The sequence below is a fragment of the Lepisma saccharinum genome, chromosome 2, assembly GCF_977018435.1.
Source record: "Lepisma saccharinum chromosome 2, izLepSacc3.1, whole genome shotgun sequence".
NCBI classification, from domain to species: Eukaryota; Metazoa; Arthropoda; class Insecta; order Zygentoma; family Lepismatidae; genus Lepisma; species Lepisma saccharinum.
Window position 1 is genome coordinate 151,952,441 of NC_139230.1, and position 19,250 is coordinate 151,971,690.

At 37.2% G+C, this 19,250-nt stretch overlaps 1 protein-coding gene across 1 annotated transcript in view; it reads left to right on the forward strand.

The window, feature by feature from the left end:
- Positions 1 to 3,439: 3,439 nt before the first annotated feature.
- LOC145983704 (uncharacterized) overlaps positions 3,440 to 19,250 on the forward strand; it is a 35,128-nt gene continuing 19,317 nt past the window's right edge. The window contains exons 1-3 of the mRNA XM_083116757.1: positions 3,440 to 3,526; positions 4,280 to 4,372; positions 15,928 to 16,059. Coding sequence (XP_082972883.1) covers positions 3,440 to 3,526; positions 4,280 to 4,372; positions 15,928 to 16,059 — 312 coding nt within the window. The remainder of the gene's footprint in view (positions 3,527 to 4,279; positions 4,373 to 15,927; positions 16,060 to 19,250) is intronic.

A 19,250-nucleotide genomic window follows, 5' to 3' on the forward strand; every position in this document is an offset into this window, starting at 1 on the left:
GAAATATCAACATATAATACCGAGAATGTGTAAGGAGACTGATAAATTACAAATTGTATTTCTAAATCAATCATTCTTCACTTGTATCTTATTTAGTCGTAACTTTAAAAATTATCAAGTATTTTATTTTAAACTTACTGCGTATGATTAAATTCTGTAATCATTCCCTAGCTTTGAATTGTCATAATTTTCCAAATTCACTATTTTCTGGTTTGAATTCAAATCATAGAGAATAGAGAAATTAAGTGAATTTCATAGAAGATAATATTGGTACTTAACAAATCCATACCTGGATCTGTATGAGTTTATTATTTCCATTTGCAACAACATCGATTTAGTTTAGTTTGAAATTGTCAGGGAAAAATGTAAATTTTGTCCTGGAAAACCTGAAAAAGCCAGGGAATTTCATTTCTGCTTGTTTGTAGCCACCCTGATTAATCTTTAATGCTGTAACTTTTTGTAATGAATTGTCTTCTTTCTCCACATCACTGCAGTCTTCATGGGTCCAGCCTAGACACTGCATCAATCCTTCCTTGTCTCTTGAGTTGGAGGAGAGATCGTTTTTGTCCGTACTTTAATATTTAGGGTGAATTCACAATTTTAATTCTATATTTACTTATTGACAAAAATATTTTATTGAATGAAATATGGTCTGTTAGTGTTAAGGAACATCAAGTAATGTTGATTAACATAAAATTATTGCTAACTGTTATTGCATGTGCAAATTTTTGAATATATAAAAAAACATTTTATGGAAATGTAAATCCCACCTCCAAAAGATACTACAATGGATATCTACTATAAGTATGATCACATGTCATTACGATGGGTACAGTCCTTTAGGTAGATAACTGTAAGCAATAGTGGATTCAAACCTAAAGGATATTTACTGCTTTGAGGGCAAATTCCATGATGATTCCATGAAAATTAATTATTGATTTGATATGTGAAAAAATTAAGTGTAAAAATCTTCAATTTTTTTTTTTTATGTATTTCAGGAGTTAAGTCTTGAATCAGTACCTTCACTGGGTATCCTTGCACAAAATGCCTCCACAGACCAACAGCTGGCTAATACATCTGCAGGCATCACATTGGTAAGTGTCCAGTTATGTAAGCAATTTATTTTATGTAGCTTTACTGATACTTTTTGCTAACTGCATTGAAGCAGATGAATGATGATTAGATGTGAAACTAATGAAGGGACGCTCACCAAGAAATACCCCTACCCAAGTGGGGACTCGAAGCTGAATCCTTTGATGAAGAGGTCAATCTGCTTCACACTGAGGTAGCTTCATAATTACTTTGTTGCTCAGCACTCTTGTTCTGAGTTTGCCAAACTGGTGTGAATTGTATGTATCTGTTAGAGAAGGGCTTACCTGATCCTGAGGGACGTTAGGTAACCTGTATCAGTGGCAGATAATAAGTAACCTCCTGATATGTTTTATTATTGAATAACAGACATCACTGAATTAAATTAACATCAAAAGACTCTAAGTAAGTATGCATATACAGGGTAACATGATCTTTATAGACAAAGAACACAATCATTCACAGTAAATACAGAGGAACTTCATTTTTGTGTTTTTCAGTGGACCAAGGTATTAGAACTTAAAATGGAAAAAGTGTAAAATCTGGGAAAAATTTATACCATTTGTTCTATTAGGACTATGCAGATTTAATGTATAATGCAGGAAAATGTAAAACTGGGGAATGTAAAATCGAGGTCCCACTGTACTATATATAATCCACTTCTATCCTGAAGATGAGAGTGACATTAGCTCTCAAATGCTTGGAAACTGTTCCAGAATTGACCCCTTCGAGAATTTATTCTTCACTCATCACCTGAAAAGACTTACTTCAAGACTTGATAACCTTAATATTTTTCTTTTTTCAGAATTGCAGTGTTCAAGAGTAATAACTTTCCTCAAAATATCATGTTTTTTTTCCTTTCTAGTATGTAATCTATTCGATTAAACTTGAATTCTTTATCTACAGGAAGGTTCCTGCCAACCAGCTAGTTACCATGTCCCACATGGTATACAAGTGAGCGAGATGGATGCTTCTAGGGATAGGACAATTGTGAACACAATGACAGGCGAACCTTCTGCTTCAACATCGTCATGTAGCGATTTCTACCATCTGGTATGTTTAAATAATTTGGTTTGCTGGTTTAGGTGAAATTCTGTTTTGGGGTAATAATATCCATGGTTTTCATTGAAAGTACTTTTCCATTGTACACATGGAGATACTGAAAGAAGTCACAGAAAATCCTGTCAGGATGATTGACCTCAGTATTTCTGGAATAAACTTCTTACAAGCATTTTACAGGAAGGGGAAAGATATAGTGTAATACATACCGGTAGATGTGTGAGTATAAAGTTCTCATGAATATGAACAAGTAAATATGTTGGGAGTGGTTTTGACAGACTCAAATCAGGGAGAGTGAGTGTGTGAGTGTGTATGTGTGTGTGTGAGAGAGAGAGGGGTGGTAGAGTAATTTTTATTTAAGAAAATTATATTGCGGCATTTGTAAATTAGTAAGTAGCAATATTATGTCTGAAATTTTAGTTAACTTTGTGTAGATCAATGGTGTTTTTGTTATTTTGTTTCTCAAAATTTTAATTATTTATTATATTAAGGGAAATCAAGTAATGTCGATTAACTTAAAATTATTGATAACTGTTATTGCATGTGAACATTTTTGGATATATAAAAGAAACATATTATGCAAATGTAACTTGTAATAAAAATACATAATGCAGGACTATAAATTTTGAAGAAGGTAAATTGTACACTATTTCAAAATGTATTGATTGTAATACTTTCATTGTAATAATATTTCAATAATTCTATCTCATTTTAAATCATATGCTTGGTAAGTAAATATTAAAAAATATTTCTATTAGAACTCAATAAAAAATAAAAGCTATTTTACTTACATATATGTGAGTCTACTCCTTGAGTTAGCTATGTTTCGTGGAAATGACTGCCCCCTTCTTCAGGCGTTCTTTAAGCATGCAATACTGCCATGCTGCGTCGTTATATCATACAAGGAAAGGTTGGACGGATAGGATTGGAGAAAAATTATCAGATAAAACTATATCCCTTTCACCCTGGATTCCCTTGATGTAATGATAGGGACAATAAAGTCAATTGGGAAGATGGAAATCTTGACAAAATATGCATAAACCTATTTAAAAGATGGGAAAAGAGCCAAAAGAGGGAAGAAATAGGATTTCAGGTGACCCTGGAAGTGATCGCTGCCGTACAGAAAGTACATGAATTTGACCTGGAAATAACGTAGTTATAACCGAGGTGAAGGTATGCATTCCCCGCAGAACACCAGCTGACTTTCACATAGACGGAAGGGAGTACAGATTTTGGAGTTTTAACTCGCTTTTATAGTTTTTAATGCATTTTAAGTGAATTTATAGTGAATATGACAAGTTTTAAGGGAATGCAGGCTGAAAGGGATATAGTTTTATCTGATAAATTTTCCCCAATCCTACCCATCCAACCTTTCCTTGTATGATATAATGATGCAGCCTGGCAGTATTGGATGCTTAAAGAACGCCTGAGGAAGGGGGCAGTCGTTTCCCCGAAACGTAGCTAACTCAAGGAGTAGGCTCACATATACAAAAGTAAAATAGCTTTTATTTGATATTTTTATTGAATTCTTAATAGAAATATTTTTTTTAATATTTAATATTGTGAGTAATATGCACCAAATCCATTATGAATGCTTGGTAAGCCTGCACAAGGGCTATTTCTCTCCACCTCTTCTCTTTATTGGTGTGTCTTGAATATGTTGTTAACCATCTTGAAGCTGAAAAGGATTGCTATGTACTCTTAGTAGAGTTGCATATAAGCTCTGGTGCAAGTCAGAATCTATGAATAGTCAGGACTTTTACGTGTCTTGGAACAGCTAACTGCAAAAACTTTTTTTTTAATTATTAAAATGAAAAGTAGGCAAATTTCCTATTGTCAGTTTCATTTACTCTGCTTTTAGCAATGTTAAGGTCACAAATAAAAATTCCAAAGTAGGATGTAGAATAAAGAGGAACAAAAATAGTGAGGACAGTTTGCCTTCTATGTTATCAATGGTATTGATTGTAACCCAGTATAAACAGGTTGATTAGTGTTCATCAAACTACAAATAATCCAGATAAAGTATTAATATTACCTGCTATTAATTAATGTGTACTTCTTAAATTCGATCAGTGATGATTTTCTTTATCTTAGTGTTTTGTATCTGCATTATAGTATATTTCTCTTCCAGATCCGTTTCCATGCTCAGTGTATATGCAACAAGATCACAATCGAAGGAACATTAAAAATATCGGAATCAGCAGAGAACATGAAGCAAAAGCAGGTAATTTAAGTGTAGTAAAAACTCTCAAATACATACAGTTACCTCTATAAATTACAGATTGAATGGGACAAAAACCAAAGTTATGGTCCAAACACAAGTTCAAAACTAACACACACACACACAAACTCTTGCCTGACCACGTAAACTTGCCACCCTTTACCCTATAATAAACTTTTGTCAGGCACATAGAAAACAAAGTTCCCCCACATCCCCTAAATGTGCCTTCATGGCATGGTGTTATATGCATGGGAAGCTTTATCTTATCCAGGGGCAGGGCACGAAGGGGTGGCTTGCTCACCACTCCAGCACCCCCTATCCAAAACCTATATTCTACCAAAAACATTACCTCTTACAGTGTCAAATTATGTCATATCGTTGTCGTATTGAGGGTCGAATATTAGGTACTGAAGTGAGTCTGCTGTTATTATTTACAACAGGCAAGCATGTTGTAAAGATTCAACATTTATTTTCCTGTACTGTCAGCAGTCTACAAACATCAGTGGCCCTTGTCTTTATTTCTTCAGAATTGCTGTTAAGAGTTTTTTCTTCTTGTGTTTCAAGTAGTCTCTGGGGCCTCCCCGATGGCGCAGTGGTAGCGTCGTCGCCTTGTAATCAAGGGGTCCCGGGTTCGATACCCGGTGGAGGCACAAGTGGTTCGGATCCCACTTTAAACTGTAGGTCCAGTCCCGATTAGCCTTACTGTGCATAAAGTGGACTTAAAACAACATATCAATATCAATATCAAGTAGTCTGTTTTTTGATAAATATATATAGCTCAGTGTTAGTTGTTGCATGTTTTCCTTTGCACTGTTGATACACGTTCTTTTTGTCCACCTACTATTTCTTCCTCGTCGCATCGGAACAAAAAATTCAGTTGCTTTCAAGTATCATCAGGTCATTATTGGGAAATTATTTAACACAAGTTGTATCGTGACGGTAGTTTCCTTTCAGACTTTTCCAAGTGTGGCCAAAGAAATTTTAATGAAGAAGTTGCTGTGCACTTAGCATTTTGTCCTGACACCATAGCATTTGGGCAGAAGGTAGGCTATGTATTATGCAAAATGAACGCATATGAACAGAGTGTTAACAAAGCAATGGAACATTTTCAGAAAAGTGAAGTACTCCAAGAAAAATGAATTGCTAATTACACAAACATAAGTGAACTGGATTTTAACTGAAATGTTACCATTGTTGTTTATCCTGTTGGTAATCAGTATTTTATCATTGTTGTCAAGAATGCCACTGTTGTCATCAATAATTGCCTTCCGCAGAAACATTTTAAGCAAAGCAAGTCACTTTTATTCATGTTTTGGGACCCGAAACAGAAATTCTGACGTCATATTCAGAATCAGCACACCAAGAAAAACAAGAATCAGTGAAAATTATTCATTTAACAAAATCATTGTTGACCAGCGTTATCACACAACTACTCTGGAGAGGTCTGTAAGACCACTGCACAGTGATCCAGAATGCCAAAAAATCGGCAAAAATCAGAAGCTTTGCTATTTGTCCCCTAAATCATTTTAAATGTGTAAGATTAGCATTTTCAAGGAAAAGTTGACACTTTGGGTCTACAGAATTGACATACAATTGATTACACTGTACAACAAATTTGAAGACATTTTCTGTTCTTTAAATGAAATCGTGTGATTTGGACTAAGCCAACAATACAGAATTGAAGTGTGAAAACTGTATGGTTCTATCATGTCTCATTTTTATTGGACAGCCATCTGATGCATTGCTACAAGTATGTGTGAAAGGTGTATCACAATGCACTGCACAGTAAGAAAACACAGTATCAGTACCTACGAAAATGACATTGTGGAGCATTTACACTTGTACACATCTGCAGTGTGTCTACCCGATGATAGACCAACAATAATCAGCAAGCCTACTGCCATTCCAATGTCCACTGAAGCACTTTTCAAACACAGCAATGTCCTGATGGAACCTTTTCCCATGTTTATCACTGATTGCTCCCAGGTTTTGCAGGAAAAAGCCGACATGTGAGTCCAGAGAGTGTAATTTGAGGGACATGTGGCACCCTATGATATAATATGATATGATATGATTTATTTGCATCCAAGGACTACAATTTTGTACAAGTAGGTACATCTGTAGTATAGGACATGTCAGATAGAAGTACATGATAATAAAGTTTGGTAATCAGTGCACCGTGTCACGAACAATGGCCACATAATTGTGTGCCTTGACATTAACCAGGAAACTAGAACACACAAATTTGAATGCCTGCCACGCTGCCTTTTCTGGGTCAAAAAGTGTAGCGTCAAATGCACCATCATGAAGAACGGCTCTAATCTGTGGGCCAATAAAAACCTTTGCTTCACTTAAGTGTAGGAATTTCATCCTGAGGTACCTGCAAGCTTGTCGTTCTTGGTATAGTGCTTTGACGAAGATTTTCATTAAACCAAGCTTGATGTGTAATGGGGACAGAAATACATTTTGGGGGTTCACAAGTGATTCTCGTGATATGTTCTTGGTGCCAGGAATGTATAGGCCTACCTGTCGTGGTGGCCAATGTTTACAGACATAATGATTAGCTCTTTCCCAGCTGTCCCACTCATAGAGGAAGCAACAGTATTTCGTGTAACCTTGTTGCATGCCTGTTAGAATTCCAACAACTTTCAGCAGTGTGCGAAATCATTTAAGACTTTTGAACAAAAAGCAAATTTTATTTTCCTAAATAGGGGGTATGGGGCGTTACCCCCATACCCCCTATATGCCTTCATGGCATGGTGCTTTTTTTTTTTTTTCCTAAACAATATACAAAATATGGTTACATAGAAAGACTATTATTTTATGTGTGTGGATGGATCAAAAAGTAGTCAAACTACTTTCAGAGGTATGCACTTATGCCCTGGCACCTGACAATTAACCCAGGGTGTCAGTTCCGTGAATTTTTACGGATTCCCCCGCTTTTCTTTGGTTCATCCTTTATTTTCCATTTTTCATTACAATAATTCACTGTGACATTGACATGAATGCCCCAGTGTGAAGAACCAAATTTGTTCAGTTTTCCTGAACAGTGTTGGTTTTACATCATTCTACAAGGTAAGAAGATTAAGATAAAGGTTAGTAATGGTAGGAAGTAAATATATGTTAGTGTTTAACATTAATATTATTTATGAATGCAGATACAAAATTACATAAGTGTGTAATTGGGTGGGTAATGTTTTGTTAGGATAAATTTTATTGTGTGTCGTATACATTAGTGTTGATGAATGAGATGAGGGATCGACATTAACATGATTCTATGAATGTTAAGCAGGATCTAGTATGTTATGTTTGAGATAGTGAGAGTATTATTGGGTTTGAGATGTAAGTATTAATACAAGGAAGGGATATGAAAGAACGAGTGCTGCTTGATGCAGGGAGACTTGCGGGAGACCAGCAAGAGTTGGTCGGACTGGGATGAACATCGGTACGATGGTTGGTACCCGGGACATCATCAGGAAGGAAAGAGGTAGGGAGGGATTTCCTGGGAAGTATCGGGTACTTTAGTATGTTGGGTAGTGGAAATATGGAGAAATGTCAAGAATCAGTGAGAGGAGTTTGCAGAGTGTTTAGTAACAAGAATAAAGAAGGGAACGAAAAAGAAAAATCTGGGTTAAATATGGTTGGTTCCTGGGTCGAATCCTTGCAGTATTATACTTTGCCTTTCTCTGGGGAGGCGTAACCTTTTTTTTCTTTCTGCCGTATCACTGTCTTGTGTATTAGTGTATCCTTCTTGATGTTCCTGTGGGAGGTTCTGCTTCATTATCCTCTTGGTGATCTTAGTCTGAAGGAGGGATGTCTTGTTGTTGTTGTTGAGTTTGTCGAAGGTGGATTCTTTGTGATCTTCTGGGGGGTATATTACATTCTGGAGGTAGGGGTTGAATAGGGAGGTGAGTGATGCTGGATTTGAAGAGGGAAAGTTCCTCTTTCGACACCAGGTTTGTTAAGTCGTTTAGTAATGTAAAGTGCTCGGTATTTCTTATTAACTGGTATGTGTTGAAGTTTGATAGATTTTGGCTTAAATCTTCAATTTGTTTGTTCGATGTGTGGCAAAAGAAGGCTTTATGTTCCGGTGTGTATGTCTCGGTTTTACATTTCAGGCATTTATCAGTCTGTCTAAGGTTGTGCTTATGAAGGTGTTGGCCATAGGGACCATGTCCTGTTAGGAAATGTATGATACCTCTCATGGGGTGAAAATGGTCCATCGATAGTTGCTCTTTTATGTTTGGAATGAAGCTGTGAAGTCTCCTTCCTTGTGTAGCTTGTGTCCATTCCTGTTGCCAGATGCTAAGCAAGTGGTGGTGAATTTCTGGTACCGTGGCAGGGTGCATTCCAATTAGATTATAGATTTCATCCTCTTGTTTATTTCTAAAGTAATATTTTGATGCTCTAGTTTTAATGACAATTTCAATAGGCTGTAGACCCGCAATCATGAGAAGAGCCAGGGTTGAGGTTGTTCTGAATGCACCCGTGATGCGAAGTATCACTTTACATTGTGAAGATCTCAATCTGTTTTTAATGTACTGTTTACTGGTTTCCATGGCCCACAGGGGCAAGCCGCAAGAAATAATAGCATTATATATGGTAATGAGATATGTTTTTATGTGTGATAGTGGAAGGTTGTAGTTTGCAGAACTCAATGTGGCTAGACTGTTTATAGTTGTTTCAGCCTGGGTTGTTGCCAGGGCTATGTGTCTGCTAAAAACATCTTCTCTTGAAGAGAAACTTACTGTTTTTGAGTTTTTTTCTCTGAGTTAGATTTGAGGGTTTCTTTGTAACTTCCCCTTAAGGATAATATAATGAGTCTTTTCCAAAGCTATTTTGAGTTTAGCATGATCACACCAAGCAGATAAAATATTGATTGCAGTAGATGCTTTATCTTCGAATTCCCTTCTTGAGTTACCGGAAGTGAGCATGTCATCCGCATAAGCTATGATCTGGTCTATATCTGGATGGTCTTGTAGTTTCATAAGTGCAGGCTCCAAGTTAGTATTCCAAAGCTCGGGTCCCAGAATGGAACCCTGAGGACAACCTTTTGATGTAATCTTACTCATTTGTAGATCTGGATATTTGATGCTAACTTTTCTGTTAGAGAAATAACTTTTCAGAAGTAGAAAGAGTGTACCTGGGCAGTTCATGTTTTTGAGTGTTTGAAAGAGGCTGGGCCACCACAAGTTGTCAAATGCCCCGGCGATGTCCACCATAATTCCCACCATGTACTTGTTTGGAGTGCTTTGTGTTGTAGACGATAGCAGGCGTAATGCATCATCAGCGCATGTACCATTCGTGAACCCAAATTGTATCCCTGATATAGGCTTGACCTGGTGGAATTCTTTCAGTCTTTTTAGAATAAGTTTCTCGAAGAATTTTCCCAAAATGTTGAGAAGGCATATTGGTCTGTATGAATTGCCCCTGGTCTCATCTTTATTTGGAAGTTTCTTGATGATGATTAAGTTTGCTTCGTTCCAGGTTTCTGGGAATGTCTTCTGGATAAGGCACTCATTAAATAGTTGAGTAAGGCGTAAGTACTGGGGTGATTTCTTGTATTATTTCCACAGGAATTCCGTCTGGTCCCGGGGACTTATTCATTTTCATGCTGCTTATTTCGTTTTCTACTTCCTGGGTAGTGAAAGGTAATATCGGTGATTCTGGATATGGCCGGTGATAGATTTTTCTTGTATCCTTATTTTCATTGCTGTCATTTTCAGGTTTGTCGTCTGGTATGAAATTCTTCATTAGGAAGTTGATGGTTTCTTCGAAATCCTTTGTCATAGTTGTGTTGTTCTTGTCATTAATTAAGGTGGAAATGGTTTGAGTTTTTTTTATTTTGCCGGTAGCAATTTTATACGGGATGCCCCATTCATTTATTTCCAGCCATTTTTCGATGAAGATATTCCATTGTTGTGTCTTAAAATTTAGTAGCTTGGTTTCGTATTGCCTTTTTTTTGCACGGTAAATCTGGAGGTTGGCATTTCTATATTGTGCGATGATGGATTTTTGATATAGTTTCCTGGCTTTTGCATTTGTTTCTTGAGGTTGGTTAGTTTCTTTGGCCATGGTTTTCCCTTCGTTTTCCTTTGATTATTTCTGGGTGTTGAATTTTCAATTGCTTGTCTGATGTTTGCAGAGAAGGTAATAGTTTTGCCCTTGCAATGCTTCTTCCTGACTAGTAGTCTCAGTGTGGTAATGAGAATGTCTCTCTCTTCTAGGCGTGAAAGTTTCAAGTTGTGTTCGAAGTTTCTATATATTAGGTACAGATCCGAGGGATGGGATGAGTGTTCTGGTGAGGGTGATGAAGGTTCCGAGTCAGTATCGAGATTGGTGTCTTCTGCAGTGAGTTCAATTTTCTTGAATGTGAGAGGGGTGTGGGATGATTTGTCAGATATAGGTGTCCGTGTCAGAGCGGGTTTTATTACCTCAATTGGGGCAGAAGGAGTTGGAAAAGGGTTATTGAGGATGGAATGGGTGTTAGAAGTGGAATTTATATTCTCTGATGGGTTGGACGGTTCAGCAGAGAGGTCGCGAAGGTTCGGGGGATTGAAGTATGTGCTGTATGGGTACATGAAGGGGGAGTTTCTGGGTTTAGCGTGGAAGAGTTTACTAAATCGATTGCTGTTTTTAGTCGGTATGCTGCCGCTCTCCTAGCGTTTCTTTTTCTTCTACTTGGTGGATTTCTTTTCCTTTTTGTTTTAGGGGTGTTCTCACTCACACAGCTGTTACAAAGGACATCCACATAGTGTGATGTCACTCGAGAGTATTTAGTCCATTCCAATATGATAGAATACGCGTCAGTTCTCGTAGCACCGGGCAACCTGTGTTTGCGACCATGACATTGCAGTTAACTGCCGCTCTCCGTCAATTGGCTTCTTTAATCCAGATCTCATGAGTGCGCACAACTTGGAGTACTGTTGGTGTTCCTCATGGCTCCCACAGGTGGTGCCACACCCAAAAACAAAAATTCAAAACACCCACTTTGGTTTCGGACAGGGAGGCCCTGTCCATCATCCCCCCCCCCCACCTTCTCGTCTCACAAAAAGGAAGCCAGGTTCGCCCCTACAACAGCCCCAGGACCACTGGAAAAAGTCATTCAACCCCTCACCTGCAAACCCTTTCAGCCCCTCAGTCACCCCTTCCTCCCAGACACCAGGTACTAATGTTCAGACATCAAATTCCAATACGACTGGCGTATCTCCAATAGACAGTGTTCCCGTTTCTCAGACTATCAAGTTAGAGATGCACAGAAAACTCGTATTAGAAATTACTACCCTCGTTGCTAAAGAAAAAAACATATCAGAAGACAGAAAATCCATCCTCCTAGAACTGATGAGCAAATTAGAACAAGTACATGAAGAAACAGTGTCGGATAACAAATCACTCAACGCCGTAAATAAAATCCTTCAAGAAAGAAATCACCATGTCCAATTTGCAACCCCTAGAGAAGGTGTATTATATTCCCAGGTTGTATCAACAATGAAACCCGACAAACAACAACAAATACAGAAAGCCAGGAAAATGAGTGCTAAGAAGATACAGAAAATTTTGACCATCACAGTAAATCCAGTGAGGGAAAATATCAAAATCAAAAGCATAAGAACCACAAATCAAATGGTGATAGTGGAAACAGCTTCCAAGGAAGAAGCTGAGAAATTAATTAATAATCAAGATCTTCCTAAACATAACATCCAAGTAGAAAACCCTTGAAAAAAGGACCCACTTCTGATCATATAAGACGTTCCGGCCAATAAAGACCCAGAGGAATTTTACACAAAATTTTACAGTCTTAACCTCCAAGAATCTATTCCATATGAAGAATACACAAATGATTGATTGATTGATTTATTTAGTTTTATTTTACTTCGCGTTTTGTGCCTCTTGGCTAATTTGCGAAGATGGGGATGAGTGATGAAATGATGAAATTGATGAATGGACATTCACAAACAACCAAGCCTGACCAGGATTCGAACCCGGGACCCTTGGCGTTGCAGCGCAATGTGCTAACCACTCGGCCACAGGGTCGGGCAATACACAAATGATTTCAATGTGAGATTTAAAACAGGAACACAGTAGTGGTACAAACCACAAGTAAAATTAGAAAAATCCTTCTCCGCACAGAAAAGGTATATTTACCATTCCTATCTCTTTTTATCAAATATTATATCATAGTTGCACGTTGCCTGAAATGTGGAGATCTGGGCGATGTAGGAAAATACTGCTAAAACAAACCCTTGTGCACCAACTGTGGGAATGAGAATCATGAACGCCAAAACTGTGACAAAAAAAAACGAAAACATGCATTGCATGTAAAAACAGGAACAAAACAATCAATAGTAAAGACAACAAAGACTGCCCAACATACACCCTGATGTGGCAAAGACTAGTGGACAAGACAGTCTATTGTGGGTTAGGATATTAACAGATACTTCCAAGACAATATCCAAAGAATGCTGTCACATATGCAGAATGTAAAACATTTTTATTTTCTCATTTCTATTACAACCCTGGGGAGTAAAGATGGCTGGAGCATGGTGCTGATCATATGACCTCCAAAATGGCCGAACTCGAGAATATGTGGAGCCCTACTGCCACTGCAACATCCCCTAAATGTATCTTAATGGGACTGTGCTATATGAACGAGGAACTTTACCTTACCTTTACTACTAATTACTCATGCCAGGAATGTTGGTACTTTTAATCCTTCATTATGTCTCCATTGCTAACCTGGTTCATTCCCAGTCATGACAGCAATTAGTCGATGCAATGAAATGCAATAAATGCATGCGCACACACACACGCACACATTTTGATTTGATTTGATTTAGTTTATTTTACTTCGCGTTTTGTGCCTCTTGGCTAATTTGCGAAGATGGGGATGAGTGATGAAATGATGAAATAGATGAATGGACATTCACAAACAACCAAGCCCGACCGGGATTCGAACCCGGGACCCTTGGCGTCGCAGCGCGATGTGCTAACCACTCGGCCACAGGGTCGGGCACACACACGCACACAAACACAAAAAGAGAGAGAGAGAGAGAGAGGTGGGGGGGGGGGGTAGGAACATAAAATCCTTCAATAAACTGCCAAGACTCCTACAGAAAGCTTGCCGGAAACAAGTTTGCTTGATGGCCTTGTCTGCTACTACCCTCCCCCACTTTCTTATCTGTACACAAGCAATGAAGAGTTTCCAACTTACTTCTGAGTTGGTAGGAAAAGGGAAGTACATTTCATTTGATTTCTTCTGTACTATAATAATAACAACAACAACATTAATAATGGCTTTATTATTATTATTATTATTATTATTATTATTATTATTACTACTACTACTAACAATAGTAGTAGTATTAGTAGTATCAAATACGTTATTATCCTCATAAATTAGGGAAAAAGGAGGTAGAAGTCTGTGCTATAGGATTTGTTAGGAACAAATGATTTGAAATATTTTTTCAACACCGTCAATTTCACATTAGCTAATAATGGAAATCAAGCAGACAAACTGTATTTTTGAATGGCAGAAAATGAATGATAAATGCATTCCGAAGATACATGTGTAACTTTCATGTACACATATGTATTAGACATATGCCACATAAAATAGAAAATGCATATGCAACAAACTAACACTAAATTGTGTACGTATTCAAAGCTTCAAAGTTTATTCAATAGAAATATACAAGACATATCACTTAAATACATTACATTACAGAAAACAAGCAGAATGCGAGCGAAGCAAGCAAGAAAATTTTTAGATCCAATTATTGCAATTGAAAACAATATTGATTTAATAGGGTGCAAATAATTTCACTGGACGCCATTGCATTCTCTCTTTTAAAACTTTTTCTAGATCATTCGGCACCCACGGCCAACTCCTGCCACCCCTAACTACAGCTCTGAACTTGACGAAAACGAAAAAAGCAGATAACGCGAGCGAAGCAAGCAAGAAAACTTGACAAAATGAACTTTATTTGCATAAAATTTGAAGTCGAAGAGGTAATTGCTCCACTGTGCCCCCCCCCCCCCCCCGGAGGTGCCCTTGGCCATCAATGTTTGTCCCCCATTGCTACCCTAGAATGTGATTTTCGTCGAAGGTGAAGGGGGGGCAATTACCCATGCCCCCCACCCCCCCTGTGGTTGCATCACTTTATAATACAGACATATTTAAGCAATATATGTTTACTTTAGATACTTTAGGCTCACTGCCATTGTTAGTCAACCTTATTCTGCACAGTTTCTCTGCTCGACTAACCTTGTATTAATGCAAATACCACCCCCCCCCTCCTCCATCCAAACCAATTCTAAAGGCATAAGATGTGGTGTTTTATTTCAACCCTATCGTCGGTGTCCCACACAGGTAGGTAGAAAAACACATAATAACCAAAATTTAAAATCAATAACAAGTCAATCAAAAGATATATAGAATTGGTAAAAAATTTTGTCCCCCATAAAATTCCCATGATGCAGGCACGTCATGAAACCCCCCTTTGGGCACCCTTGATAGGTGTTAGGCTACATTTATGATTCTTCAGTGTAGGAGTTAGGCTACATTTATGATTATTCAGTGTAAGTTCACCACATATATAACAAAATACATCTGGTTTCATTTTACACTGCCGGGACATTTTGATGCACTGAATTCAGCTTGGTTACTCACACAGCGATGAACACCACACACATTCTGTCACCACCTTCCACAGCACTGTCAAACACCACCAGTGACATAGCAATCGACCTATGTGCAGTTAATATGATAGCATAGATGGCGGGACATGTTAGACAGTGGTGGCATCATGCATTAGTAAATGTTTGTTTCGTGTACAGATTTTTCACTAGATTTATATGTACATCCTATTCTGTCATATCAATGAACAATTTGCAGTTTCATGCTTTATTTAGTTGTGTACAGAAGTTTTTATGTTTTATCTCCTTACCAAAAATTCAAAATTTCTATTTTTGCTGACTTTTTTGGCATTCTGGATCACTGTGCACTGTTTTGATTTTGAAGTGTGAGCTAGATATTTTACTGTTTTCAATTTCTTAAGCATTTGTTGTGACTTGACATGGTTATTAGAGACTATTGTGAAGCAGTTTTCAATTATTATTGTTTTGTTAAAGGAAATGTTATTTTAATTTACGCAGAGGGGTAGAAAATTGGTCAAAATTGCAATAATTGCTTCTTTTCTTCTTGAAATTCCCAATTTTTTAAATATCGGAAGAGAGGTAGTTAGTTCAAAGTAATATGGAATTTTTTAGTGAAATTGAAAATGAGTTATAAGCCATTTGGCACATAATGTAACAAAAATGTCATGTTATGTCACTGCCAGAATGCTTGCCAAAAATAAAATTCTATAAGATTTTAACCAACAAAGGCAAGACCTTGTGACCTTGACAGCCTGTAGCCAGTATCCTAACTAAATGGTATGGAGAAGGGTTTGCTTGTAGTTGCAGGGCTGTGGGAGAAAATGAAGTAAAGTAGATATTGAGTGCAGTCTGAAAGATGGTTCATAGTAGTTAAGGGTTAAATATGAATTCTTAAATTTCAGAGAAGAGTTCAGGAAAAACACAGTGCTTTCCCAACAACATATAATGAGGCCACTGCAGCTACTAGCTCTGCAGTGATTATACAAGTGGGACAAGAGAAGCACAGTTCAACGGAATGTACTGGATTTCCCGAGGTATGTTTAAATATTTTCATGTTATTGTTTATTTTTTAATTTAAAGTAATTTATGCTTTTGTATCATTTTAATTCATGAGGAGGTGGGAAAATATGCTCATGGTTGTCACTGTAAATACTCTTCAATTTACACATGGAGAGAGTGAACAACACTGCATAATACCGTATTTACGCTTGTATAATGCACGTGCATGTATAATGGGCACCCTGTTTTTTGTTGGGGAAAAGTGACAAAAATTATATGACATATATAATACGCAGTATAATAATAATAAATTTGTAGGTCATAAAGCTGTTGCTATGTCTATCAAAAGTGAATGTCATCCTGCCTATTCAATGAGTCACCTGTTGCTATGTGGACCAAGATGAGAATATCCTCTTGTGTAAACAATGAGTCTCCAACCCATGCCTCCTCCCCCTTCTCCCACCACTGTGTTTAGCATCTCAAGGAGTAGTATAAAAGTATATAGGATAAACTCAAGAAAGTATGAACCCCCCTCAAGCAGATTTGGCTATACTTAAAACAAGCTCAACATGCCCATATGAGCTTTTTGCTCAAGTGTGGAACCCCGTCTAATCCAAGATTTTTGTAAAAAATGCCCTCGGGAATTTCTCGGAAAGTATGAACCCCCTCAGATTGATTTGTCTATACTTACAAAAGGCACTTCTGTGAGATTGTTGTCCATAAACTTGTCAAAAATATGCCCCTCTTGATATTTTTTTAGCCATACTTAAAACTAGGCCAAGCTGCTTATAAGAGCCACCTACACACACACCCACACACATATTTACTTCTGGTTTAAGTTCAATTGGATACCAGCTTCAATTTGTTTATTAAAAAAAATGCAATATGCAGAGACCCTCTAGAATTGCTCTGTGACTCTCTCATTTCTTACATCATAAACATATGATTTTTCACCTATGAGAATAACACTACATATAGTGTCATCAGGTAATGCCTCATGGAATTCACAGATAATTTTAATGTTTGTCCTGTCATTAACCACAACTTGTTTTCTTTTTGAAGTGTTGATTACAAACATGGGTCTCTGTGCTTTGAATTCATCTGGTGTGTAATACATGTCAGTATTGCCAGTAGTGACCCTTTTGAATGCCGTAAATGCTTCATATAATTTGAGGAAATCATTCTTGGACATGTCTAAATTGTAATTTTCTCTAGGGAATACCTCATTTCTGCCATTTTTAAGATATATGTTCTTGATGTTGCAGTTATCAAATCTACTTGAATTTTTTTCCTGATTATTGTGTCTTCCATTCTGAAACAGTACCACTACAAAATCAGGCATGTCATATTGAATACTGGAGAATGAATTTGTAGCATCAAACTCATAATAAGAACCAGTTGCGGGCTTCTGTACACATTGATATGTATAAAATTGTAAAGGAATCTGTGGATTTTTTAGAATATCTGCTTTGTATTTAAGAGCATAACTGGCTTCATATTCAACAACCGGGATTCTTAGCTCCATAGTCTGAATAATGCATTTGCCCTCATCAGGTAGGGTATTAGGCAGAGCTTCCCCTGTAGAGTTTAATGTACTGTACCTCATCAAAGCATTATTATCATTGGCAGCTCTTCTAAATGTGATTCTTAAACCACCCTTCCACATAATATCTTTGTAATCTGAGAAGAATCCTGGCAACAGGCACATGGGGAACAGCACTGTGTGACTCTTAGATAATATTTTATCACCAGCCTCAAATCCACCTATTTTGTAGTAAGAAGCCTCGGTTTTGGATAATTTTAATGTGGCCAAAGCTGTAGAGGTAATGCCGGGATAATCCACTCTGTTTATAACAACACCATGTTTTCTGATCTCAATTTCAGAGAACAGATGCGGCACAAAATTATCCACCAATCTTATATTTGAATTTGCCGGATAATCTGTTCCATCGAGCTTTACAACATCAAATTTGATGTATAGATCTGCTCTGTGGGGGTGTATAAATCCATCCCCAACATCAAGATCAACCTCAATTTCTGTGTTGGGTTGATTTAAATTTGCAAATGTCCTCCTGTTTGGGGAGAATGATTGTAGCTCATAACTCTCAATATTTTCCATTGTATGTATTTTTATTTAAATATTAATCTCTATGATTGCAGTTGTTGTGGCTCCAGCAAAATCAACTAATTCTTCTTTTTCATTAGTGACCATCAATTCAATGTTATCTATTCTATTATGACACACAGGAAAATATAATGTTGGGGATGGAGTGTAGATGATTGGCTCCATAAATTCAGAATTAGGTTTAAATGTTGCAATGATGCCGGTTTGTTTGTGAGTGCCTATGCCGTTTGATTTGGTGATCATACCCTCAGCCACATTACAGTGAATATTCAGAGTCTCTATGGCTAAGAATTTAGGTATATTCATAGCAGTGTGTTTGATGCCTGGTTCAAGTTTTGTGTTGTTCTCAAAGCCTAACAGCTCTCCTATAGTACCCAGATCCACTGTTTCTGTAGCAGATACAATCTCTACTCTGTGAGTGACAGAATTTTGACTTAACACTATACCTCTGGGTAATTGAGCATTTAGAGTGGACAGATTATATTGCCCTGGAGTGATGACAATTTTTTGATCCCCTACTGCAATTTTGTTGTTGTGGTGTGTAATATTAGGGATCAAGTACATGCCATAAAATGCTCTGAGGGCTATTGTTTTGGGATACACTATATCATCATGTAATTTGAGTTTCAATATTGAATTTTGGCTGGTGAGATGGAATACCCCCATGATGTTTCAAATACCACAGGACCTTTTGAAAATTTTCAATTGATGGTTTATTTATTTGAGACATATATCTAAGAACAGATAAACACAAATGTCCACAATTAACATCTTCGAAGTTTTGAACACGGGCATTATTGTAATAAAGATTAGCTGATTTTAGATATTTTACTAAATTTTCAGGTGGATCACCTCCAAATGAATCAAACACAAATGCCTCATCTTTTAAATATTTAAGATAACAAATCCAGTGAGTGCCCTGATTTTTGTACTTATCCAAATTAACAATGCCACACTCTTTGTTGAGTGGTTGTTCTGGTAAAGAATCAGACATGTACACACCTCTAAAATTTTTGATGCCCAGTGGCTTGATTAAAGCTTCAATATCTTGGTTTGTAAGCGGCTCTTGTTTTTTTTAAACTTATTCATGGCTCTCTTAAC